Raw genomic sequence first — 27,866 nt, forward strand, 5'->3', positions numbered from 1 at the left:
GCCATGGAAAAAGCTTTCAAGGGTTCAGTGTAAGATGAAAAGCAGGGATGAACAGAGCTGATAATTTATGCCATTCAAATAAGTAAACAAATGCTCCATTGGCATAAACATCCACATGGAAAGTATGAATGCTCATCCTCACAAAGGTCTCTTTTCACCTGTGTCCTTGCATCTGGAGTTCACTGCCCATTCAAAAAAAATGTCCTTTCCACTCCTCCAAAATTTCTGGGATTAGGGCTATGAAATTCTCACAAAAGAACTGTTCCCCAGGTCACAGTTCCAGAACGTACTTTGATACACTGCTTCAAAGAGCCTTGATATAGCTTTAAAACTCACACATTGGCTATTCCAACTCATAAAGGCTGGTCCATTCTTTGGGCAAAATTCAATCCGACGTCACAGATATTGTGCTCGAGTTCACTTTCTCAGCAAGTGCGGACTGGTCAATTCAAGTTAATTTTAGGTTTGCACTGCTGCCTGGCTGGATTTTCATGTCCTTTTTCCTCTAATTAAATATATTTTTCAGGCACATTTTTTACTGAATTTGTGGTCACATTGCACCAGAAAAGTTTTAACATGCATTTACGAAAACAAAGTTTTGTGCATTTGTTGGCAACTATTTAAAGTTTTCCACTAACAAACCTCAGTATAAAATGGGCCCACATCTTTGATATCGTTTATTTATATTTCACAAGTATGACCTCATGTAATCAAATAATCACTTGAAGCAGAAAGAGGGGGTCAGGTTAATAACCGGAAATGGTTATTGGCAGAGGATGATTCGTCAAGTCCTGAATCATTTCTGTCAGCCTTTTTTTTTGGGGGGGGGGTGCAAACCAGGGTAGGTAAGAAAATGTGAAGTTGGGATAGCTGACTGCAATTTAGAAACACTAACATGTCTTGTTGAAATGAGGAACTGTTAACTTTAAAAATCTACAATTAGAGAATTTGCCACCAAGGAGCTTACTATACATATACTACTCAACTTATCAATCAGCTTTCCACTGGTACATTCATTCTCCTACAGTCGATCATCTGTCATTATGTTTAACGTGCAGAACCACTCACACCAACAAAAATGCATTCTGAAGGTTTATGAGAATCAGTATTCACATATTTCGTGCAAAAGGAATACTGTTAAATGCAGGAATGTTGACTTTTACTATAATATGCTATGACAATTTTGGATTGCCTTCTGTGTGGATATTATCTCTTGGTGCTACACTGTACTCGTACTGTGAATTTCTTTCATCCTTAAACTTCACAGCAAATACACATACATCCAGATTTGACCTAACTGAACTACATGTAAATTAATCATTTGAAAGAACCTTGCACAATGTAAATCAATAGAAATCCTAAAATGTTCATATCACTCACATACACTGTACGTGCACCTGTACTGTCTAGAGTTACATGTAGTTTGCTCTTTCAAAGAAAATCTAAACCAGAAATTTGTCTTTGAAAATGGGTTTCACACTCATGTTGTGGGTCCACTCCCAAATCTGGAATAAATTTAAACTGGATTCCACTGTGAATAGAAAATCTTGAAACTTTGAGGGAAGTGCATGTACATGTATGCATCTGTTGTTTGTGGTCTTTTGCAAATAATTATACATACATACATAATTCAATCTTCTAGCCTTTTTATTAAGAAATTAAATTTGGAACTTGTGTGAGACCTGCCTACTAAGTGACTTATTGATTCTGCGGTTAAGAAAGTTATATTTAGCCACGGGGGCTGGTGAAAAATCAAAAAGGAAGTGAAGTCCCCGTGAGAATGTCTAAGGAATGACGAAGCTGTCCCCAGGAACAACCTTATCAACGCCAGACAATCCTGAATCGCTATTTCCAGAAAAATGAAAGTCAAGCACAGAGAACGTTTGGGAGGGGGGAAACGATTTTTGGTTTCACCAGTGTATGATGTATGACGTGGACTGCATTGTGCAGACTTCAACAGTGACATTCAAAATGAAATGAACCCGCTTGTCAGATTTTGCAAAATTTGAAATAATTATTTATAGAACATTTGAGGAGTCTGCATACATTTGTTAACAATTTTTCTTCCTCTATTGAAGAACATAAGCCATAAATATTGTGAAAAAAAAATTTTGTCAGAGATTTAATTTTGCGCATTTGGATAGATGCGTATCTTAGTTTCCTCGGGGGTCAAAGTTCATGAGACAGAAAAGATGATATCATTTGCATTGGGATTTGCAGATTAGCTGAAAGTTTTCCCACTGCCCAAGTGCGATGATTACACTGAGGTTGCTTGATACATGTAACATTAAATCAGACTGATGTTGTGATTCAGAAAGTTCCTTGTGCTAGTTATCTGAATTAAATACTGGTGAAAAACTTCCTGAACACTGTCAGCATTACTGTGAAACTTGTCAGTTCTCGGTTTCTTTTGAGGTGAGGCTATGTACGAAGCTGCAACTTTTGTGCTGCAGAAGACCATGACAAGGCACCTCAACTATGTACATGAGGCAAAATAAGTAAAATAAACAAAACTTGGAGAATGCCCATAGAGGTACATAGTGCAGGCATCAGCCATAATGTCACTTGAAAAGTGTAGTTGACTAAAAAGAGTTGAATGGTGCCCGCAACTCTACACCTTATAAAGCAAAAAGGATTTAAGTTCAAACATATGTGTCCACTCCAACCATGAAATTGCCTGCAGACTGATTTTTAGCTTGGTGCTTTGCAAATTTTATCAAAACATTTTGAATCAATGTTCACATATTTCACATTGGTTAGTTTTGCCCAAAAGTAACAGAGTTCACAATATCTTCTGAGAAGTAATGTACCTCAACACTTAGGCCAACTTGAAAATTACTTTCTGACTAGTTCTCACCACAATTTGTAAAAAAGGGTCTTTGCAATCTGTTTTGAACTTCCTAACTTGAATGTTTATCTCCTTTTTATATGAAGACATATTTTACAAGATTCTACATTCTGGCTACTTCTTAAAAAAAAAACCAATCTGCGCCATGCAAATCAAATACACCTGTGACCACAATCACCTACATAAATCAGGTGATATTTGGAAACTTTTGAACCAGTCAACTTCTTCAAACCTTTCTGAAGGGGATGATAAGAACTCTACACCCAATTAGCCAAAATTCTGGCAAAGTAGTAAAATACATCTGGCCGGTTACAAAGCGTCTCAGCTGGTCACTGGGCTGCCGTTATATCACTGGGTGTACTTTTATGGCCTACTGAATTGCCACCTTTGGCAGAACAAACAGCTCTAAAGTAGTCACTGGGAGTTTGGAATGTTTTGAGAGAGCCAATAAAGGCCTGTTGTCATTGCAATGAAACTGCTTGCTACAGTAGCTGTGTTGATGATTTTTACAAGGTCCTAGATTACCTGGAATGCAGAAAGTCAGCAATCATAATTCGTAATCACAACCCTGGTATTTAGGGAGTAGTGAAGGATGGCCCAAATGTCTGAGTATTTTGATGTCATCTGATAATTTATCATATTTCTTTTGTGTACAGACATATTAATACTGCAAACCCAATCTGGTCCACTCCACAGCAAGCAACAAGTGTGTGGTCAAACTATGTACAAGCAAAACTATACCATCTACAGTTTAACAAAAGCAAAAACAGACAGGACAAACTTCTTGGGAAGATTAAGACGAGTTCCAAGTTCGGCCATTTATAAGTAAGGCACTGTGGATGAAAAGAAAGGTGAAAGTGCTGGTTAATGTCTTTCAATGTAGCAGTTAGATTGCACAGGTGTAGAGGCTCTTTTGCAGAGTTCAAGCTTTTTGTCCCGTCACATCGCGTACATATATCGTCAGGCCTCCTAAATCTACGCTGTCCTATTTCCACGCACTCACCTTTCAGAGAACGTTTTGTGGACACGCGGGTGATTGAATGGCCAGTGGTCACTTGTACCATTTCTCCGTGTTCACGGGTTTTGCATAAGACCAAAATATGTAGGAAATTAATCCTGTATTCTCAGTTTATGTGTAAAAGAAATAAACCCTTCTTTCGGCAAATTTTCCTAGACACAAATAATATTTTGTGTCGTGAGTCCCCACCAAAAACTCAGAAGTCTTTGTGTAATCTAACAGTTCGCCCTCTATTGTCTGGTAGTATGTACTTTTAACGTGTCACGTGAGGTCATTAAAATTTGTTGACTCACCGAAGTGCTTCAGGGTGAAAATAGGACCCTTCGCTTATATTTGAAGTATCAAAACGTTATCTCTTGTTTATGTTGTCAAGTGATTTAATATGAATAAACATTGGTGGTGGATCCATTTTTAGTGTTCCTTTATCATTTTTTTCCCAGAAGGGAGCTAGATAACTTGGGTTGACATCGGATTGCCCATATTCATGAATAAAGGTAATAAATGGTGGGATGGGATATGCTCCAACCTGATTAACGTGGAAGGGCACAGACATAAACCCAAGGGTGTAAGAGGGGTGTGGATGGGGGTGTTGACTAACTTGTGATAGTGACTGCAGGGTGTACAAATAACAAAGAATATGGCAGTAAGTGTTGGAATGGAATTAGGTCTACCAGCCCTAGGAAAGGGTATTTAGAGGACACCAAGACTATTTGTCTTCTTTTAAAAACTATTTGTTCATTATTATGATTACAGATTTATTTTTGGAGGTGGATTTAGAGACAAGGTGGATGGTCATGGGGTGTACAGAAGAGGGGACAGACCACTGGAGGATATGGGGTGCCATATTTAGTGTTGGGCTAGTGAAGACTGTCAAAACTGACAAGTAAATAAGACTTTGCTTTTATTATGCAAGGATGTTCAATAGTGACAGACCGAGGAATCTCATGTTATTAACAGTAAAAATGCTGTTCTTTATTAAAATCTATTTCTCCATTGCTGATTTAAGAAAATTACTCAAATGAACTGGCAATGACTACTGGAAGATTTGAAATTTGAAGCTGTTGAAATTGCTTTAAAATTCATAGAATATGTGCTATTACAATGCTGTTATGATGCCAAACACCAGGACCTACCCTTTCAATAAATATGTTTTGTGTAGCACATCTTGGCCACCGTATATTTCAAAAGCCGCCAGCTGCATAGATTTAGGCAGGAATTTTTACACACATACTTGGTCGAACCCACTAAAAGCTGCCTACTCCTGGGCACAAAAAGAAGTCACTTTTTTGTGTGAATTGCTTCAATGACAGACTGTGAGTTGTAGAAATAAAATCACCTCTATAAAATTTCAACCACATTATAGCTTTCTGGAAATCTTGTTTCAAAGTCTTAGGTGCATAGAAATGGGAGGATCGAGGATACTGGTACAAACTCACAGCTGAGCTAATCAAAGGGCACAGATTTAAATTTAGTCATCACACAGGTTGAAGGATATCTGGAGTACGTGACGCACATCCTCGATGAATCATGAGATGAATACCCAAGCTAGGTTCTTGTTCATGTGCACACGTGCATGCAGCCAACTGTCCTTTGGGTAAGGGGCTCTATGTTGAATTTGATCTTGAAATCAGAAATACACCACAAAAAGTGGTCTTATTACCAGCACATGCTAAAGAAAAAACGGCTGGATCTCTGGACTCCCTTCATCACAGCATGTACATCCTTAGAGATGCGGCTATGGCTAGAAATATAATATGCTTCTATTGAAGCCATGATGTAGCAGCTGCAGTGGCTTCCCATAGATGGGTGTACACATTTTTCTCAGCAAGAGCCAACTGGTTTGGACATGACTTACATGTGTACACTACTGGACTGCCCCTGTACTCGGGTGTATTTAAAAGCAATGATACTTAACGAATGGTGGTAGAAAAATTTTCAAAGTTGTCAGACCATCAGGCCTCAGGCCATTAACAAGGCAATCTATTAGGCCCAACCCCATCATGTAGGACCTGCAAAATATGCAGAGACTATATCTCCCAGTCAAAAAAGTGTGTGTGGGGGGGCCCCTGGGGTAGAGACCAAACAGGACAATCTGACCTGATGCAGAAATCTACATACGAGTTCCTTCAAAGATGGATAACATCTGTAAATTACTTTGAAACATCTCAAAGAGGCACACAAGTACTCAAACTAAACTTAGCTGAAGTCACTTTTCAAACTTTGTTTTTATCATTTGAGTGGAAGGCGGCCCATCACCAAGGGGGCCCCCGAGGGGGTCGACCCCCCGGCAGGAAGCTGCGCCCCCATCAGTAAAACGCATACGCGTGAAAACATATTTTGTTCCTGTGATGTGGCCCCCTAACTGATACTATGGCCCCCCTAATGCCTGAAGTTGGCAACGGTGCTGGTGGGAGGGGGGCGCAGCAAGTGCAGGGGAGAGGATATACTGAGAGAAATTAGGTTCTAAATGCTGGGCTGATTACATGGATAAACAGATATGGTAAATCATGCGGCAAAACTACTCAATACGCAGGGTGTCCACATAAAAGGTATAATGAGATAAAAATTACATAAAAATGTCAGATTTGCATTTGGCAGGAGTGGTTGCCATGTGAACAGCACAGCACATTAAAATTATGAGGTACATGTAAGTTGCAAAATCAAAGCAGATTAGATGGATTAAGGTACATGTACATTCCTTGTTTCAAGAATGTGTTCCTAAAGCAAAGGTTTTGGAATTCTGAACACTTGCCTGGTTGAGCCTTGTTAATCAAATGCGTACAGTTGTCACAGTGCCGATTTCAGTACCATTAACATCGGTCTAAATTGTTCACTCATCTGTGTCAATAACATTACAAGCTGTATACCACGCCAAGGAAGACATGCTACCCTTTCTAGAGATATACATGTATTTCTCTTTCCCATCTATAAAGTAGTTTTGCCATTACAGTAATTTTTATCTTGGTACGTGTATTATTTTTATGTGGACACCCTGTATGCACAGGTGCTTTACACTTAGTAGAGTAAAGAATCATTAATTTGCATTATATATGCGTACAGCTAAGAAATACAGGCTAACTTAACACATTCTTAATAGATTTTTCGTAAAGACATACATGTACGGCTGGGCAGAACATACATGACAAAGACTTGTTAAAAGCAACCACAGGAGGGCTCCATCCACTCTGACTGATCAGGACAGATGCATATGTGACCCACTCTGTGAAAATGAGTTTTAAGTAGCCAGAGCCACTTTTTGAGTTCTCATTTGTATTGGAAAAAGCAAATTAAGTTTTTGTTTTGATGTATCGCTCAGTTTGAAATCCTGATGAAAGTGGATACTCCGTGGTGAAAAATGTTGTGGGTTCCTATTGATTTACACTATGCACAGTTATTCTAAAGGACTTTTTACTCCAAAGTGGCTCTTGCAACTTATGACTCATTTTCACAGAGTGGGTCACATATTTTACACTGACCTGCTCCAGATTTTTCTGCCAACCATGGTTTTGTGGGTAGTTGTCACTTGATCTGACACCTCAAATATCAAATTTCCAGTCAACGTACAGAAAAAGAAAATAGAAAAAATTGTAGCTGGTCTTTCTCTCTGTGAACTTTCTCCATGAATTTTATGAATGAATGAACAAAAATGAACGAGGACAAGCTTCATGTATACAGACTTTGGAGTCAAAGTAAATGTAGGCAATGTGACACCTGTGCATAGTTTGGAATAAAGGGGGAAGGAAAGGGATACATACCACTCCCCAGTGAGGAAGCTTTTCAAAAAGTCAGGCCGTACCTCTTCTAACTGGGAGCAGTGCTCAACCTTCACTAATCCTACATAAACAAACAGACACGGAGGCATGAATGGGGACAACCACCCTTCATGGGGATAGGCCACTGCCAAGTACATGTATACAGGTTTTTTTTTGTCACAAGATGAAGTCAGAGCACACAAGGGTGTTCTGAAGACAACAAATGTGCACCATGTTGTAGTGTTGCAGCATGGTGTCATGATGTGCCACTGCCCGTCACATTGTGCCGCCAGCTATTTCCTTAATTAATGCGGATAAGTACGTGGCAGTACGTCATGTCGTTGCATCCTCTGTCGCGTTGTGACATCGTCCGTCACTTCAAGCTATCGTCTATCTCTTCATTGCAGTTGCCTGTTTCCTCAATGCTGATTGATACACTGCAGTTCGACGCAATGGGCAATGCCATGGTGTGATGGGCGATGGCATGATGCAACATACTGTTATGCATTAATCAGTACTGAAGAAACAGGTGAAATCACGATATGAATCCATGACCTGACAGGGAACGGCACGGCACAATGTACATGTACAATGCCATGACGCGATGCACATTTGTTATCTAAGTTAGAACACCTAAGCACAGACTAGATCAAACCTGTTAGTTTAATGTTTGTCCATGAAGGTTAGTAAACTTCTCTTCTAGGGACCCCGTGGAGTCTTCAAGGGCCTGTTTGTTTCACACGGATCCAAATCTTGATCGATAATCTGTCACTGGTTCACTGACACCAACACCTGCCTAGTAGATGGAGTAAACCTGTGTTGAGATCACTGATGGAAATCTAGATCCATGTGAAACAAACGTTGACATCTGTTGTCCTTCCTTCACGGTACAACAAACATACATCATGTCGTGGACTCCCATCTTGTGGTTCTGCAGCAATTAATGCTAACCAAGAACCAGACATTAATGTATTTTTCAATTTGGTGTTTCATCATTGTCTCAGCAATTTCTTATTAGGTGAGGCTATTGTCAGAACACTAGCAAAATTTACGCCCTGATCATACAAAATTCATGCTTTGATTTAAAAACACAAATAACTGAAAGCCTACACCCAGAACTGTGAGATCCGATGTCCGCTCTGCTCCGACAGTTCTGGGGGTACTGAAATTCCACATTTACATAATATGAATGTTTGTATAAATACAGTACAATGCAATTAGGTTTTGGATTTGTCAAGGATTAATTTTGTCTCCTTCATTACTATCAAGGGCAGCCCTTTTATTTTCATAAAGAGTAGATGTAATGATGTCACCGACTGTAACTTGGCCCCGATGTGCGTAAAAAAAAGAAAAAAATGACATTTACCCATTGTATTTATTTGTTGTATTGTGTTCAATTGTTTCTATTTGTGACTCAATGCGATTGCAGCTAAATACTTGACTCGACTACACACTGGGTGCAGTCGATTAGCTTACACGAGAGCGTTCGTTTAGTCATCACGTGATCTTTGTGCCTGCCTTGGTGTCAGCCACCACTATCCCAGCTGGCGAGCAGTTCTCTGGAGGCTGCCCGAGTGTAATGACCTCATGGATGGACTGTTCGTTCAAGCATGGACATGATGGAACAGGCGGGGCCTTGACCTTTTCCCCCAGAATGCCTTGGCGAATACACTGCAGCATTCGATTAGCCTCATTTTGAGGCTTCCCTTGCATGTAACACTGGTGTATTCAGGAAAGCTAATCGAACGCACTGTACATAGTCGACTTGACTCACTAAATCATGACTTGACTTTGCTTAAAAAAAGGGGACTCATCACAACTCTGAGTAACAGTTCAAAGAAGTCAAATATTGCAAAGAGAGTATCAAAGCATTTAAAACTGCTTAGGCCCTAGATAGGCCTAATTATGTTTGGCCTACATTACTTGGAAAATACAATTTTCAGACCAGTCTCATAACTATCCTTAACAGTCCCAAATCCTCCAATATTAATATGACACCCTAGGGGGTTAGGGTTGAACATTTAGTGGGCCCCTAGCTGTACTACTATTAATATTAGTACCAACTGTGTCTACGTAGGCCCTAGCCTAGTCTTGTTAGGTTTGTTCACAAGCTTGGGTGTCAAATGTGACTGTGATGTCCATGTGTTGAACCAGGGTTGAACTCAATCCTTAGACCTTTTTCACCCACGTGACTAAATGTAAACAATACCACCACGTGTGTGCCGACTTGGCCAAGGTGATCGTATACATGTATATTCCTACGGGCAGCTTCAACCACGTGCAACCGCACGTGCGAACGCTGCATACTTGACTTGTTTATCTTGAATAAGTAGATTACCATCACAACACTATACATCTAATACCATCACAGCACATCAGAGCTCCAGCACGATCGTGACAACTCGTGTTTTCTTTTGTTTTAATTTTAAACTTCATGGTCTACCTTACCAGGATTAGAATCAGCCATCCGCGAGTGACAGGTCACCTGTACCCTGCATGGCTAGTCGCGATCATAGACCTGAAGCAGAAAATTCAGGTCTATGTCGCGATGCAAGCACTAGCATCGCACGCGCTTAGTATACAGAAACCAAAGATCGTATAGCGCCGCGACACGATCTGTATAATCTCAACTCAGATACATCGATTTTATTAAATAGGGGTGTTCTTTAATTCACTGGAAGGTGAAGCACGAATGCGCAAATCTTGTATAACGATGACATTGAGGTGGACGTGGAACTTGCAAGCCCCTAAAATCTACTTCATATCTTGGAATTCTAACCTTTTCCCTTTTCAATTGCTCAAATCTTCAGTCTAATCAAGTGCCCAAATTTTTGTGGAGAATGATTGTTGGCTATTTAATTCGGAGGGGTTTGAAGAAACGCGGGCTACGTACATGTACTTTCAACCATCATGAGAACAAAGTTACCAATTGTTTTCTTCTGAGAGGCCAAACTGACTTTGGAGCTGAATTCATCAGTATTCCTGAGTGCTGACTCAAGTCTCTGACGTAAGCAAGAACAGATCCTCTGAGAACCAGATTTTTGAAGGGCCAAACTTGTTTGGAAACTTGTTTGGGAGACAAAGTTTTAAACTTTCAATCGTTTATGGCTTTTCTACGGAGGCTTTTTACGGTGACCGCAAGGGTTCAGTCCCAAGTTTCTCTGTTTCTTCGTTTTCAGTAATCCAGTTTGATCGGAATTCACTCCGATTCAATTCACTTTACTTTTTAAATTTTTTTTACTGTACTGGAAAAAAATAGCTGTAGATTGACCTGGGAAAAACACAAAGACCAACTTTAGTTTAAAAAATTAACACCATGGCAAAGATATCAATGACTTCTTTTCAAAACCAAACCATATGATGCATGACATTTCATCATTGGAGATAACAGCAAGTTAATGATAGAAAATGAGGCAGGTTGGTTAGACCTATTTTACAAAACATCCATTAAGGATGCCGAAAAGGTATAAAACAATATATCCCTCATGATATAGACTTGAACATAACTTCATCGGATATCTGCAGGAACTTGAGTTGGAAAAACTGGCTTGTAACGACAAAAATTACTCTTTTGACATGAGCCCAATGTTCAATCTAAGACAATTTATTTTATTTTAAGCCTGACATTTGGATGAAGAACTCTGATACCATTTTAAGAAGTGTCATCAGTTCTTTCAAGATCTGGACGGATTTGTTTATTCCATTCTTACTTCTGTTGTCATAAATTTGTTTCATCAGCAAGCATGACGGTCCCTCTCAGAAACCTCATCGCGAAAAATTACCCATGAAATAATGGATCCGTCTAAGGTTTCTCACAACATGCACAAAGCGCGCCACCGGATGTGTGGCACAACAATGGAAAAACACAGGCATACCACGTGTATGACATTTTATTCCACCATGATTCAACCCGTATATAACGCACAAAACTAGCGGGCTGAATGGATTTGCTATGATGACTGTTGGCGCGGGATCAAAGAATCGGGTTATCCACAGTACGCACTCGCACAATCGCCTCTAAAGCAATCGTTGCTCGAGAATACCGAGATTTGGAGTCGTCATTTCATCGGTGAGTATGAGGAATAAGCTCTAGAGTAAACCATGAAACGATTTGTAGAAATTGTAACATAGAGTTTGTCATGTTTTGTACTTTCAGAATCGAAATAGGGCTTAAGTTTGAGTAGGCCTATGCTGGCCTGTGACATGTCATGTTGGCTATGTAGTTGAAAAGAACGATTTATGAAAATGCCGGGACTACGGCGATCTACCATCACCGACTATTTGATCTGACATTGGTGTTAATGTTTGTACCAACTGCAGAGTGAAATGAAATCAAGGCTTTGTAAAAAAAAATGTGTACAGCGTGCAAGTCCCTTTGCGCCGTACCCACTACACCGGCATGACCGGTAAGGTACTTCCTGATCAGGAAGGCAGTACTACTAGTTTACTACTTGTGACCATGCCTAGCTTACACTAGTAGTAGGTTGTACTAGTGTAGGCATGGTCATGATGGTACCCAGTAGGACTTCCCAAATCTTGACTTTTGATGGGTTGGTAACACATTGGGTTTTGAATGCAGCCCAGCTGCCAGCAATTACCCTCCATTTCTCATTTAAACTGCACTTTCTCAATCAAGTCTTCCTCCGAAAACCAAGAATTTATCAAGTTAAAATCACACAACCAGTGATGACCCATGGTGTTTGGACCATGTAACCAACTATTTTTAGCAAAATTCAGAGATTTTTTGTACCATCCTGCTTTCCATCACAAGATGACATGGTAGACAATATTGGCTCGACCATATTAGTGCCTTACTGTTCAGGAAGTAAACCAATTTATTGAATATTTGCACACTGTAATAAAAAAACCTGCTAGATATGGAGTGTCTGTCGACAGTCCTTATCAGCATATGGGCATTGTACTTGTTATACCCCAACTGTAGTTTCCCAACTGTAGTGCTGCAGTTGGGCTGCCTAACTATTGTTGACCAATTTCTATAGAAATTTTCTCAACCTTACCCAAGTTTATGCATCTTACACTTGACACAATTCATCTGAAATATGGCACTTCATCTATGACATGACAATGTCAACAATATGACTTTGTTACATGCTGCACACATGCACAATGGACCTCTGTGCTGTAGTTGGGACTGATGTTATAGTTGGGGTGTAACATACCTGAACGGACTCTGTCATTTGTATTCTGCAATGAGCAGTTGAAAGACCCATTTTCGATTGATCCATAGCAAGGTACTCACTGCAGAAATGTTTATTGCAGTCCTTTGATAAAATTTTATTATCAGCTTGAAAGCCTCGATCACTGGACCATAAAGTTTTATTGTACAGTACAGAAGTGAGGTTACCAGTTGAATCACCCTCATTGAATGAGGATAGGCAACAGCCTTCCATTTTCATCAGGGGTTTCTTTGGCTGTGCCTTGTATACATGTATTTATCTTCCTTAAATTAAAACCTGATTGGGTGAGTTTAAAAGTTGCATTTGTACAACACTTAATGTAATGTGCCTGTGTAAATTACAAGTCACTTCAGAATTTGTGGTTGATGACTTAACGTAAGAAATGTTCACACAAGAAGTTGCTTTGCCATGCTTGTCAGTATTTGATTTCATGTCCAAATGTGTAAACATTGAAAACATACACGTATAAGCATAAACCAAACTTACATGTATACTTGAAAAAAGGAGGGTCAAAGGTATAAATAATAACTACAAATTATAAATATCTGAAATACCGGTATATCTGAAATTAAATCAGAAGAAAATTCTACATGATGTGCAAAATCTCAGTGGACTATGTAGAAGTGCACAGTAGCCATCACTGTTCTCTAGCCACAACTTTTATTCCATCGATAGTAGTTGGCTGGTATCTGATACACGAGCATACAGTTCATGACACAGAGATGTGTACATAATAATCCAAGAATATTCGCACCCTCTCCCCAGGGAAGGACAAGCTGTCACAAAACATGTTCATTTCTTTGCTCAGGCAGTTTTGGCGCTCGAATAATTTCCGATACAGCCTGATGTACATGTACACGCAGCTGTACAAGTTAAAGTTTATTGACATCATCGCTGTTGCTCGGTTTGTTATTCAAGAAAACTACACTTTAATAATTCTCTGATCTTTAAACGGCGAGCTTTCCTTCTGCATGAAAATATGCGTATTCCAACTTATAGCCTTTGTGGAACGGCCATGGTAGTAAATTGCAAACATCTGGAAAATTCTGGACTTTTGACACTTTCAAAAGTAGACTGGTACTGTGAAGATGGGTAGTTGGTGAGGATAAAGGGTCATGCCAAATGTACTTTTCATTTACATGTATTTGATTTGCTTTGATTTTTTGGTACCAGTATGTTTAGAAGTTGAGTTACATGTATTTATGGAGCTCAAATTTTACCCATTGTGATTGTAGGGAGTAAAAACATCTCAACTGTCCTTCATGCTGTGTAAACAGTAGCCCACGGTTGTTGGAGCATTAAACCAATATTTTTTCAAGGAATGACCTGTTTGGTAACTCTTACCCTGCCCCCCTTTGTCGTTAGTCCTGATTTTATGGGATGTGGGAGAAAATCAATTTTTGGCACAGCACTCCTATTCACTCCTGCGTCACTGCTTCCTTTCACAGAGTTGAAGCTGTCAACTAGTGTTAATCAGGATGTTAGCAGCGTAGACTGATCAAATAGAATTCTGGTATTGATATTTCTTGTTGTTAATCCTTGCTTTTGTGTTAACTGCCAGTTGGTTGATCCTCCTGCTTTTGTATGCCTTCAAAAAGCCCTTTCTTCTTTCCTTCACGTTGCATTATTCATGCCCGCTTGTGGGATGAGATGAACAAAATCATTCAAAGAGGTGGGATGTCTTTCCTTATTGAGGTTTCTTGAAGATTCTTGGATAGTTTCAAGTGAAGAGCCACTGGAAATTTCTTTCCCACCAGGAAAAAATTGATTTGTGGCTTTTTATTTCACTTGGTTAAGCTAGGGCCAAGTTGTCAAGTTGCTAAACTGCTAACTTCCAGCATAAAGTTGTAGACCTGATGCTTTCGCATGGTTGGAAGTATTGATTTTTTCCCCGAATATTTCGAAACAGATTCTTCTCTTTAAGTTAGCACATTCTTTGCTGTGGCTCACTGCTAACAGGCTTCTGTCAGCTGAAATGAAGGCCTTTGGTTCTAAAATAAAGAAGCACGAACCTTCAATGTTGTATGTGCCATTTTAGGTGTTAATATTTGGGATTAAACTACTCTCAGAAGAAACATTCAGATGAAATGGAGGTCCACACGTAGGACATTTTTAATGTTTTGAAAATACTTCCTGCAGATTTTCTTTGTGAACCCATACTTGTTTCATACATGTCCTATTTGCCCTAAGTGTTGGTGAGGCTCTAGTCCAAAAGTGGCCAGCTTGAATCTGTCCGCTGGGTACCCTTTTTATCTTTAACAACCCTTTTTAATCCTGTCCTTTTAACAGAATCAACAAGAGGATTTGCTGCAGTTTTCACCCAATGACAGTGTGTGTCCCTGTTAAAGTGGACTGCTGAGTTAGCGGTGATAACCCAAACCTTTGTATTTATTGAGCTGCATTGCTGACCTGACCTTTTGGGACATGAGTGTGGGTTGCAGCAGCATAGAAAGTCTGGAAGATGCAGCCGAGTAACGAAGAGCGCCTGAATATGCTCGAGGACAAAAATGACACAATGGAAGAGCGGCGGGGCAGCAACGTCAGTGACTCGTCGGAGAGTGCCTACAGCAGCAATGGCATCTCCCCCAACCTGCCCAACCACCACGAGCGGAAGGAGTCGGTGCGGTCCTACCGGCTGCGCCGTAAGCTGCGGCACCGCAAGCAGATGCAGCGACTGGTCAGCAAGGACGGCGTCTGCAACGTGGCCCACAAGCGCGTCAAGAACTTGGGCAAGCGCCTCATCGCTGACATCTTCACCACGTTGATTGACCTGCGGTGGCGCTACAACCTGAGCGTCTTCACGCTGGCATACGTTCTCAGCTGGTTCCTCTTTGGCATAGTGTGGGTGATCATTGCTGTGGCTCACGGGGACATGTACTATCAGAGTCGTAACATCACGGATCCAGCTTGGCAACCATGTGTAGACAATGTTGATTCTTTCACTTCGTCCTTTCTGTTCTCGGTGGAAACACAAACAACTATTGGGTATGGTGTAAGGAGTGTGACCGAAGCCTGCCCTCATGCTATTCTCGTTGTCGTCATTCAGTCCGTAGTAAGTTGCTTGATAGACGCTGTGATGATTGGTTGTATATTTGCCAAGATAGCTCGCCCAAAGAAGCGAGCAGCGACACTCAAATTCAGTAAAAATGCTGTGATTGCTCAACGCGATGGAAGGTTCTGCTTTATGTTTCGTGTGGGTGACATTCGAGACTCCCACCTTTTTGAAGCGCATTTGCGGGCGTACCTCATCAAACCGCGAGTGACTGCTGAAGGGGAGATCATTCCACTGCACAGTTTCAACATGGATTTAGATTTTGACACTGGAGAGGACAGGATATTTCTGGTATGGCCTCTCATTATATGCCATGAAATCGACGAAGACAGCCCGTTATACGAATACTCTGCCAAGGGGCTTGAGAATGCTGACTTTGAGATTGTAGTAATCTTGGAAGGCATCGTGGAGCAGACTGGCCTCACCACACAAGCCCGGACCTCCTACCTGCCCTCGGAGATAATGTGGGGTTACCGCTTCGCCAGCTCTGTGGTCTTCTTGAAGAGCGAAAATGACAAGCAGTATGACATTGACTACTCCAAGTTTGACCAGATTTACCACGCACCTGAAACGCCACGCCTTAGTCCAAAGGAGAACGATATGAGGAAGAGACGGGCTGCCTCCATCTCGGAATCACCCATGGACCCTCTGGATTCCCTCCGAGACTACATCCTGAAAGTCATGAGAGAGGCTAAAATTGACGATGCTGACAAGGACCAGGATACGGACCTGCGGAACCGGATATACAACAAGAGATTGGAAGCTCTGACATCTCGCGACAAAACGCGGTTCAAGAGTCGCAGCAGCGAGCACCTGTCAGTGAACCGGGTAAAGAATGCCTTCCCCCTTGTTGCGGCCAAAAGCGAGTCCATTGATAAAATGACGATCAACACTGATGACACGGCTTATCGGCGGAACTCGGGCCAGAACTCTAGTGACGGAAATGTCAGTCCGCTTTCCAGAGAGTCTCACGTATGACACAGTAGGTAAGTCAAAGATTGACACGCTGTTGGAATTTGCTAACAATGCCAACGGCATTCATCAAATATGAATTACTTGTACTGGGTATCTTGCCTTTTTATGAAGACTGTTGTACACAAACCTACTTCACCAAATTTTGAGTTCAAACTGTTCTTTGGGTGCGCACATTTTGGCCACTTCTTTAATTAATTAACATCAAAGAGCAACCAAGGAAACCCAGTCAACCTGTTCACTGTTGGAAAATTTCAAGTTTAAGTACCCAAATTGAATAATTTTTTTTTTCACTCTAGTTACATGTAATTACATTATTTAATACATTGTATTGCAGTGTACGGTTAAGATGTTCAAACATGCACTACAAGCTAATGTACGTCTTGTGTAAACTTGCAGGTGTGTGAAGGGTTTTGTATACATGTACATGCTTACATGCGCATGTATGGTTTTGTGTACTTAACATGATTAAGATTAGGAAGTAATTTACAAAGTAGGCCTCCAAACAAAATTATTTTTTTTCTTTGGTAAAAAAGATCTTCCCCTTTGTCAGTGTATTTTAGAGTGTTTCTGCGGTTTTATTAAACATCACTCATTTGGTTTATTTGGAGTTAAAACCCCTAGTATTTTGAATTGTTACATGTACATTGTGTTTTTTAGAACGTGCCTTTACAGAAATGAGAGGAGAAAGTCTCAAAGTTTGGAAAGTTCTCAATTTTTCATGCCGTCACGACAGCTCTGTGCCTGTAGTGGAAAGTGTCGTGATTATTTTGTTGGGTGGGAATTTTGTCTTCAAAAACATATTTGCTGAGTGTGAATGAAGATTCTGAGACATCAGGTGCTCTTTTGGTACAAGGATTTAACCCGGGATGAGGTAGTGGCCGTGCTACAAGACGTGCATGTTTTGGTCAAGAATTATTATTCACTTATTCAACTGACACAGTAAAGGGCGCGGGGAGGGGGGAGTCTTGTTAGCAGTGTTTGCCCATGGCAATGGTTTCTATGTTCTAACCTCCAAGAACATTTATTTGTATAGTCGGGAATAAGCATGTGAGCAGTAGAACGCTCTGTTCATGCAAAGTCGTTATCTCCTTTTGAAGTAACAAAGGGACGCAGCACAGTACACATGTACATGTACTTGTCGATTTTGGAATCAAAATGGACATGAATACGTTTTTGATTTTCATTTCAAAAATGGAAAACTCTCTCTGGTCTTATTCCATTGATAGCCTTTACACTGATACAAATGAATAACAGGTTGTGGAGTACTCAAGGTGTGGCAAAAATGTATAAGTAAAGAGGGAAAAAACCTCCTTTCCGAACAGCACTGGCCCCCTTTACTGTGTTTTATGCCATTACAGTTAAACAGATGTGCGACATCCAACCTATGCATTAGGTTGTGATGTTCCCGTTTGCCATGTGACTAGGAATACGCCGTTGAGTTGTTGCACTGTGTAGGATTAAAGATACATCATGTAGGCCAACAGTCCATCATTTGCAGTTATCCAGAAAAGTACCTGATGAGTTGTAGCACATGTAAAGAGCCTGAAAGTTGACCCCGAAAGTTGACCCCTGATGGCGCGCTTCTGGAACCCTTGGATAGGAAAAATAACGTGCAAAGTTTTTAGAATTTGTAATATTTTTTCATTCAGTTACTTCTAAAAAATTCCAACTCTGAAAAGAGGCTTTGGAAAATAGTTGCTAGTATATCATTGTATAGAAACTGAAATTTTACCAGACCTGAAAGAGAAATAACCTGCCAAAAATTGACCCATCACTTCAGAAAATCTAAAACACATGAAGAACAGTCCACTACAGCAGTCTTGCGTGCAGATGAACATATACGGTATGAAATTTCATGGTAGTCTGTCAGTAAAAGCTGAAATAGAAACAGATAAAAATGTTTCACAAACTGTTTTGAAGGTGATAAACTTAAAGCAGTAATCTACTATATTAGAATCTTTTAGCAAAGATTCTAATATAAATCCTTCGCTGACAACAACTGTGTTATCAACAGATCATGGAACCCATTGACTACAGGTAGGTAAATCTTTGCAATGTTTTATAATCATGTACATGTATGATATACATGTAGTAGGTAAGATATCAATGGATGTGAAAGGTCGTTGATGAAATTTGTTTTTTACCCATCTCCAGATGACTTTTCCTAAATATTAGTTGAAGAAAACAAAGGTAAAATTCCAACATGAGTGTTTCATGGGGTGATTTCAATTAGGAATTATTCTTCCAACAATTATCGAACGGCCCAATGTAAAATCCCCATAGGCGGACCGCGCGAGGGTTCCGGAAGCTTGCTGCGTGACCTTTTACTCTCAGGCTCTATTGTCTGATTGTTGAAAAGCGTAGTTGGTTTAAAGATGGTCATGGAACTAAACACCCTGTGAAATTATTCTCTCTGTCATTTTGAAGAAAACATTGAAAGAAGACCATTTCAGTTACCGGTACTAAAGATGTGTTTTGGGGAATCCCTTGGGAAGTGCGTGCAAGCGTCGTTGACACACATACACACACCCATATTAGTGTGTGACATCACTTAGCCGCACTCTGAGTGAACATGAGAACAGATTCCAGACTCTGAATTCAGGCACAATTCAAAACATGACTCTGAAAGTTTAGATCTGAAATCAAAACCCTGGAATATTGTTTCTCTCTGAATGTACCGGTACGGTATGTGTTGAGCTGAAACTTCATCAGGTTCGATCTTGCGCTCACGTCTTTAGATTTTAAGTAATTTTATTGCCTCAATAAAGGACAAATGATACAAATTAAAGATGAATCCATCTAGTTTTTGTTTCAAAGTCAGAAAAAAAAAAGTTGCCAGAGATTATTTTCTGCAGATTCACCGACCCTTTAGTTTGGATCATCAACAGTTACATGTACATGTACATGTATGTAGGCTTACGGTAGATCGTCTAAACACATCACTTACCGGGGTATTTTGACTGACAAAATGATTAGCTTTTAGGGGAGAATAAACACCCGAACCTCTGGGTTCTAATTGACTTCCTGTTTACCACCTGCATTTGCAGTTTTCTTTGGGCACCCTATTTTTACACACCACGTACAGGATGAATGTATACCTCCATTAAAATTAATGTGCAGGAGAGCGACCCATAATACAAGTACTCCGAGCATGCGCTTGTTATTACTTTTCACTTTTTTCTGTGTGTAGAGAAGGTTGTCAGGTTTTGTTGAATTGTTTATACCTTAGGCTTGTTTTGCCAAAGCCAGTTTGTTTGTCCTTGTCTGTTTATGTGTGTCATTCGATCCATCTATCAGTGTTACCCACCCACCTCGTATTTTTAAGCATTGGGCAAGTTCAGCGACACTTTTTTCTTCACACGTTCATTGGGAGTTAGTGTACACCGATATGCAGTACATCATGTACAATGTACATACATGTAATGTATGAATGCCTCAACCAGACAAATAGGGAAATACTGCATGTGGTCCCTGACTGTTATTTTGGATGTGCTTAATGAAGGAAGAGCTCGTTATCTGCTCCGAGCGGAACAATTAAAAGAGGGCGTGTTTTTTGGTACTCGCCGCATAGGCCTGCCTCATGGCACAAGTATATGCGCGTTTGACATGGAGCACGCTGAGAACGCGTAACTAATTTATTCTGGCATGTATGGTCTTTGCGGGTATACAGAGCGCGTGCAAGAACTCGCTTGTAACCACCTGTCTGTCTTTTGCCGATTGGGGCTGCACTTCAGCTTGGGGCGGATTCTGTGGATGGAGATTGACTACTGAAAACTGAGGGATAAGAAATTGCTCGTCCAATTTCTCCAGAGATTCTAGAATTTTCTTGCCTTCCCATGCCTAGGTTTTGTCAAAGGCTAACATATATTCTTAATGGTTTGCGCTTATGGAAACAATGCTGTGGCTTGGATCCTAGTTGATTCACAGTTGGATTCTTGGAAGATCATTTGAAATTAATAGTTGATAAAACCCTCTTATGTCTGAGGGAAAATGTGTTCTTTTTCTCCAACACCACCCGAAAAGGTGAATCATTACTTCAGCCGTAGTATGTGAGGTATGTTGTGCTGAAGGGCAAGTTATTACTGTGGGAAAGATTTTCCAGCCCAAAATTGTGACGTAGTTCCAAAGCAAGCTTTTGCATATGCATAAACATCAAATTCTTTATCTGAGCGTCCAGTCTACATGTACATTGGTAAGTGTCAGTTGAATTAGAGTTTTGACAGTTTTCAACTGGGCAGTTCAAGCATCCCTGGAAAGGGAAGTGTCTGTGCTTAAGCTGTGTCCGAGACGAGCTTCCAGAGCTATGGCTAGGTCTCTTGTCTACGCGTCTCCACACATTTCCAATGGAGGAAAGATCTAGACCTAGCTCTAGACAACAGATTCGGATGCAGCCTTATTTTTGAGAGATATGCAGCTACATGTACATGTACACCTCCAAATTTGGAGTTCAACAGTGCTGTTGATTTCTTTCAATGACATGTACATTTCTTAATGCACTGCTGGTAACTTAATTAGAATACAGTTGCCGTAAGCACCATTTGCACTAGGCGGGAAAGCCAACGTGCCCGTTCACCACAGCTACATGTACATGTAAATGTACACTCCACGTGCATGTGGGCACTTGTCTGTTACCCCTGCACATACATGTACGACTTCAGCTTAGCAACGGACAGGCCTGATTTAATTTATGGGGACCAGTCACCAGAAAACGTTACTCATTCAGATGAGTAATTTTCCCAGATGGGTGTTTACTCTATAGAGTGAAGGTCCCGGAGGCTGACTTGTCTTCTGAATCAGCAGAGACGTACGACGTGCTGATGTATCTTTTTTCCTATGCACAGTCATCTGTCTCTAGTAGTCATACTCAGATTTCCAAATCTCTGCTGTTGATCTCATAACATGATGCCATGATTGGGACAACTTGTCCAAAAAGTGCACTGAGACAGATTTCTTGGAGCAGCTGCACACAAAAAGTGTTTCACTTCATGAAAATTTTATCATATGTATATTGGTGATCTGAGCTTACATGTACATTCAAATTCTTCCTGTTAAACTTAATTTGTGATGTAAACAATGCCAGTTTTTGTTGTGTGCGACGTATGAATTGGCACCAAAAACCTTCTCCCTGCTCCTGGCCTCTTTGTTTCTTGGTGGCCTCTAGTACTTCATGTGCTTGATGGCAGGTTCATGTCTATCAGTGTTGCATCGCTGTGCACTGCACTCGTAGGCTTGATTGGCTTCAACTCCTCTTGGAAGTGACTCTAATCCCATCTAGGATTGACCAAATTCTGATGGTGACCAGAATTAGAAGCAGCATTACCGCAGCCGTATGACGCTTGCCTTTGGAAGGTATGCGTGTGTAAAATACCTCTTCGATCAACTAGGCGGCACAATTTGATGAAATGGGCAAATGTGCATGAAAGTCGTGCCACTTCAGGAATGTTGTCTCCCCAGATTTGTCTACATGTTCACGTATTAGAAATTAAATCCAAACTTCCAAAGTCAAAAAGCACTTCAGAAAAAAAACCAACAAAACACCAAATTGCTCATGAAAAATATTCAGAGTTTTGAATGGATACTTTTATTCCACTCAAGCCTGTTGTATGTAGATGTACACATGTATGTACATGTATGTATGTACAAATGTGGTATTTATACCTCAAGGACATTTTTCTGACAGACTTAAAATCTTCTGTCCCTCTTACTTGAAGCTAAATATTGTCTGTCCTTTAATGCCCATTCATGGTTAGTGCACGTTCCCAGTCTCTGCCATGCATGCCATCGCCAAGGCAAATATTGGCAGACCAAGTCAACAATACTGTGCTTCTCATCTTCCCTGTGTGCACAGTGGATTAAAAAGTGTTTGGGAACTGCTCAGAGTGCAAACTGTAGTTGAGGAAAATGGACCCACCCTAAATCCCATAGTCCCCCCAGTAGACAGACTAGTTTGGCCTTTATCAGGAAGGAGCTTATTTATTGACTCTGGAGACCTCAGGGTACCAGGCAACCTCACTATAGTTAAGCTACATGTACAGCCAACTGCCAGGCAAATTAAACGTCTATAAGCTTAAGCCCCTTTGAGAGCTAGGCACAGTAGTTGTGTGCAGGTTGCTCTGCAACCTTTCGTCTGACACGCCTGGGCTGGGTGTTGGAAAATTGACCATCACTCAGTGCACACCATGAATTGATCATGACCAGAATTCCAGAGGAGTGATAAAATTCATGATTGCTTGGCGTGTTTAGATTTTTATATGTGCACGTACATGTTCTGGTACATACATGTACATGTACACGCACCGGTACGTGCAGTTGATGCCTTTTGTGTATTTTTTGATCTGTTTTTTTTTTTTTTGTTTCCTTGTTTTTGTCGAACCATTTAAAGTGATACCTGTATAAGGTGTCCTTAGAATCGTTGCCAAAATACCAGAACTGTAAAGTATTTCTATTAGTGGCAAGTATACATGTAACCGTCTTCTGTGTGTAGCTGATGTGTCAGCAAGACAAATGCAGCAACACAAGATTTACTCATAGAACTTCCTCCTCATCTGTTTACCAATGTACCCAGAAAGATCGACTTGGGAATTAGAGACCACAGCCATACAGGCTGTGAGGAGTACGAAGCTTACATACATGTACATGTACATGTATGGAGTGCCTAGCCTCTCTTTTTTTGCCAAAATGCCAGGCTCTTTTTGTGTTCATCAGACCTACCGGTAAATTTGTATGTACCAACTGTAGTACTGGTACATACTTTTCTTTCTTTTTTTTATTCTGTAGATGAGAAAAAGTAATGAGATACCAAGGGTCTGCATGTGATTTAAGTTGTTTTCCCCTTTATGTTACTTGCAGTTTTGATTCTAAAAACAAGATGGTTATGGAATTCCTTTAAAGACAAGTTCTGCATACTGAAAGCAGTTTTTTTTTTACAATAAAAAAAAGTTGCTTTTACAAAACTTGATTATGAAATCTACCGATACACGTATGTGTACATTAGAAGGCGTAGTCTTCAAGATCACAGCCTGGAAATGGAACGCTGAAACACAGTCATGGAAATTTTTGCCAATAAGTTGTCTCCAATTCATCCAAAGTCCTCTTCAGGGTGTCTGCCGTCTCATTCTCGTGACTTTTAGTGCCTGGCTAACAGGTATTCTCATGGCCCCCATAGTAACCAAACAAACCTTTCACAAAAGTGGGTACTCGGGTAGTGGGTGCAAAACAGGTCCTTGATTCCTCCCCCCCCCCCCCCCCCCCCGAAAAACAGTTAGACCCCTTTTTGTTCCGAGGAAAATGGTAAACCTTTAATCTGAAATGGAGATGAGGGAAGTTGGATGCCCACATTGTACTGGTATTGTTAGGGTTTCTTTGTCAGATCACTGGATCCTCCCCGAGGAACTGGTGGGATGTTTTGTGCAGTGCTCCCACCCTGCTGAGCTGTATAGATTCTTGTGGCATCTGTTTTGCTCTGTAATAGGTAAAGAACATTCCTGTTATTTGTCAGGCTGAATACTGAATTGTTGTGGGCAGTTATTTTGTTGACTGCTTTAGATTTTGAACCGAAGCATGTTTTTTCAGCGTACACGTATCTGAGTGGGTTTGGATGAAAGGCCAACAGGTACATTAAGATCTTTTCACAATTGTTGTCAGTGTCATTCTCAACTTATTAGTAACAGAATCAAACCTTGGTTTTAAGTTTGCCAATTCATACTTGTTATCCCCTGAAGCACCCCTGGGGCAGGGGTTATTTTTAGCAAACTGCAGTGGGGTATGACCTTTTGGGAAAACTGTTAGTAAAAAATACAAAAATAATAAATTTTGGATAAAAGTTGAATTTGTTGTGTCGGTACATGTATGTATGTACTGGTTTGTTTCAACTAAGCCTTACATGTTATCTGTAAAGTCATCTGCTTTGTGTATACCCTCAAATTAACACATATTGTCTTTCAGCAAAGCACTTGACATCACTGGTCCCTAAGGATTTGTTCATGGATTGCACTGGAAAAGCCGCTACCGCTACCTGTATCATCACATGGTTCAATTAGGAACGAGAGTGAACCAGTGTTCTACGGATTATCTGAACCAGAAATAGTGGCATTATGGTCAAGGGGACTTGAATGATAGTGATTGATGAATCCTGTAATGCTTGCTGAAGCATCCTCGTGGATCGAGTCAGGTTGGAGCATCTGCATGTACATGCACTCATCTGTATCTGTTCCCAGTCCAGGGAAGAATTTTCTCGACTGTTATAACAAGAGCCTGGAATTGGACAAGCGAAAATAAATGGTCCTACAAATCAGCGCCGGAAAAATACCAGTAGCACAAACGAAAGTTGAAGGCAGCGTAAAGGTGTTGTATCGTAATTTTTCCAGAAAAAAGGGAGCATTGTGTCAAGCTTGCCAGGTTGCCCCATCATCCCGTAAAATTAGAATGGTAGGCATTGGGTACATTGTCTAGAAGGGATTTGGGACAAAAGAAGTGAATCAAGATGCACGCGATTCAGTAGTAATATTAGATTTATACATGCATATGAATATTAACCCTAACCCTCCTCAATCCCTCACCTGTTGGAGGATTGAGGAGGGTTAGGGTTAAAGATGTGGATGTGAAGGTTTTTGCAAGTTCTCATCTACATGTACAGGTACATGTACATGACATTCAAGGAAGAAAGTTGTATGCCAGAGTAACCTCTGTGTTCTGTCAAAGAGTATACATGTGCATACTTGTATATGCATACATTTTTGTACCCTCTTCGGTGCATGTACATGTATGGAATAATGGAGCTTTTGTTGGGTCAATGACTTAGATGTTAAGAAAGTGTTGAAATTCTGTAAAAGTCACCAGCTGCAGGAGAATATTTCATATATGACAACTGGAACCACATGAGGTTCTACATCAGAGATGGCCGACGTTTAATCTACACGTAATTCCCAAATAGACAACCCATGTGTGGTTGGAATTAGCACTTGCGACCCAATGAATCACAAGACGCCTAAGCCACTCAGGCATGCCCAGTTGTCTCTAGACCTTGCAGTGGCATTTGCATTCGCATGCCCAAGTCATTGGATACTCCCAGCCGACACAAAATGTGGTCGTCATTAAATTAAAACCGCACAGGCATCATCGCCTAGTTTAAAGTGAGTTGATCGTGGGTTATGCCCGGTGCACACTTTACCACATGCACATAGCGGTAGTTTTTATGTTTCTTCTTCCAAGCTTCAAGTGTAGCTGAAGTACTTATTTGTAGTACCCGACAAGTACATGTAAGTGCAGAGATGAGAGTTGATATGGTTGGTTTAGTCTTGTTCAACTACTGGTAGTCAAATGCTGTCTGGGCCACACTGACAATAGACATTGGCCGATAATTGGTGTTAGATACATGCGTTAAGTTTTTGTGCTGGCAAGTTTTTGAGGGCCTGCTGATCAGATATCAGAAGAAACAAATACAATTATCAGGGAATGGTGGATTTTTGTTTTCAAAGGGTAGATGGGGTACATGTGACATTTCTAGATCTGTCACCCCATCCAAGCTGAATATAATCTCATTGTGAGCATACACAGCAATTAAGGATCAAATAAATTCCAATCAATCTGCACCTGACATCCATTAGGCATTTTGTAGGATTTTGCAAGATTGAGGAAGCAATTTTACAAGAGCCCAACTGTATAAAGAATTTGATGTCCTTTGAAAGTCGAAAAACAAATTTTTTTATTCACTGAGGAAGTAAGGTTTCTCGCACAAAATTCAAAGCCAATGATTGAACTCCAAATACATTATCAAATGAAATGGTTCGGGGAAATTTTAGGTTCAGCACTTATTTCATAAATTCCTTTGCTTTTGCTTTTTTATTATATTAAAAAATAGACATGCATACTGGTACATGTACAAATGAAAATATATCAATCTGTTTTCCTCACCCATCCTCTCCAAAACTGTGTCACCTCTGTCGAGGGAGAGGAGGACTAGTTTGACGAATTTTGATAAATTGTGACACCTCTCACAGATCTGCTAAGTACATGTATCCAGAGTGCATTAGAATTTCTTGGTCTCCAGCACCTCGGCAGCGCATGTTGAAAACACGGATATTGTCTGTAATGCGTGCCAACATTCCCAGGTATCCTGGTGGCGTGCACTTTACGAACTGGTCCACCAGTACATTGCTTCAGCTTGTCAATTGTTGTCTCTGTATGCCAGTTTTACCTTTGAAATCTTTATTATTATGAGCGTGGTTGTGTGGTATGCACACACAAATGTCCCATGGCAAAGTATGTACATGTACAGGTACTTCTCTGTGTGATACTTCCTTTGTTAAAAAGAACGCGTGCATTTGGACATGTACCTGTTTCACCACATGTACATGTATGTTAAAAATGGCTTGCACACGGGCCTGAAAACTTGACAAAACTATTCTTTGGAGTACATCTCAAACATAAGAATTTGTATCTAGTACACGTACATGTAGGCGTATAGCCTATACAGGTCTCTCTCAACTGGAGATTCTCTGTAGGTGTTGGAGTTGAAGAAAACTCAAGGACATTATGCATGACATGAATACATGTGCAGCTGCCTAGAACAGGCTGTGTGCATAATATGTGCATGAGTACATGGACAAACTGTATAATGTTCATCACAGAATAAGGGACCTGACAGATTGACAGCAAAGCTTTAATGAAATTCGGAGGCTCTCCTGACATTAGCATTGCCTCGCAGTTAGTGTCTCAGTTTCCTAGTGCTCAGAGTCCAAGAATCTCCATAATGGCAAACTGCCTCAGACCCTTTGAAGCCTTTCTACTCGGTTCGTATTTTTTCCCCCCAACATTGATTGGGAATGTCTGGACGGGATACATGTATTTCTGTTACATGCACTTTCTCTCAACTTCGGTAGCAAAACATGGAAAGGAATTGGACAGTATTAGTTTCACTGTTTAAGCATAAATGATAGTATTACACGGTGTAAACTAACCCACTTCCTGCCAGTTCAAAAGAGACTTGACATAATCTGATGTGTGTTTTAATTTCCTCATTCCT

The 27,866-nt window shown here is 40.5% G+C and overlaps 1 protein-coding gene and 1 long non-coding RNA gene across 12 annotated transcripts in view; one reads left to right on the forward strand and one right to left on the reverse strand.

Annotated features, from left to right (window-relative positions):
* Positions 1 to 10,210, reverse strand: part of LOC110980296 (uncharacterized) — a 53,347-nt gene extending 43,137 nt beyond the window's left edge. For 9 of the 10 annotated variants that reach the window (XR_002598300.2, XR_015426027.1, XR_015426026.1 and 6 more), the window contains exons 1-2: positions 10,067 to 10,210; positions 7,622 to 7,700 (exon numbers count right to left, since the gene is read on the reverse strand). This is a non-coding gene — a long non-coding RNA (uncharacterized LOC110980296). The remainder of the gene's footprint in view (positions 1 to 7,621; positions 7,701 to 10,066) is intronic. The other variant, XR_002598301.2, reaches the window with a different exon arrangement.
* Positions 10,211 to 11,483: 1,273 nt separating this feature from the next.
* LOC110980394 (G protein-activated inward rectifier potassium channel 3-like) overlaps positions 11,484 to 27,866 on the forward strand; it is a 37,093-nt gene continuing 20,710 nt past the window's right edge. Inside the window, exons 1-3 of one of the 2 annotated variants that reach the window (XM_087138958.1) lie at positions 11,484 to 11,687; positions 14,265 to 14,329; positions 15,106 to 16,854. In XM_087138958.1, the coding sequence (XP_086995084.1) occupies positions 15,278 to 16,846 (1,569 nt within the window). In that variant the 5' untranslated portion in view covers positions 11,484 to 11,687; positions 14,265 to 14,329; positions 15,106 to 15,277 and the 3' untranslated portion in view covers positions 16,847 to 16,854. The remainder of the gene's footprint in view (positions 11,688 to 14,264; positions 14,330 to 15,105; positions 16,855 to 27,866) is intronic. The other variant, XM_022237028.2, reaches the window with a different exon arrangement.

The sequence above is a fragment of the Acanthaster planci genome, linkage group LG07 (assembly GCF_054643075.1).
Source record: "Acanthaster planci isolate LZ-2023a linkage group LG07, COTS_SCS, whole genome shotgun sequence".
Lineage (NCBI taxonomy): Eukaryota > Metazoa > Echinodermata > Asteroidea > Valvatida > Acanthasteridae > Acanthaster > Acanthaster planci.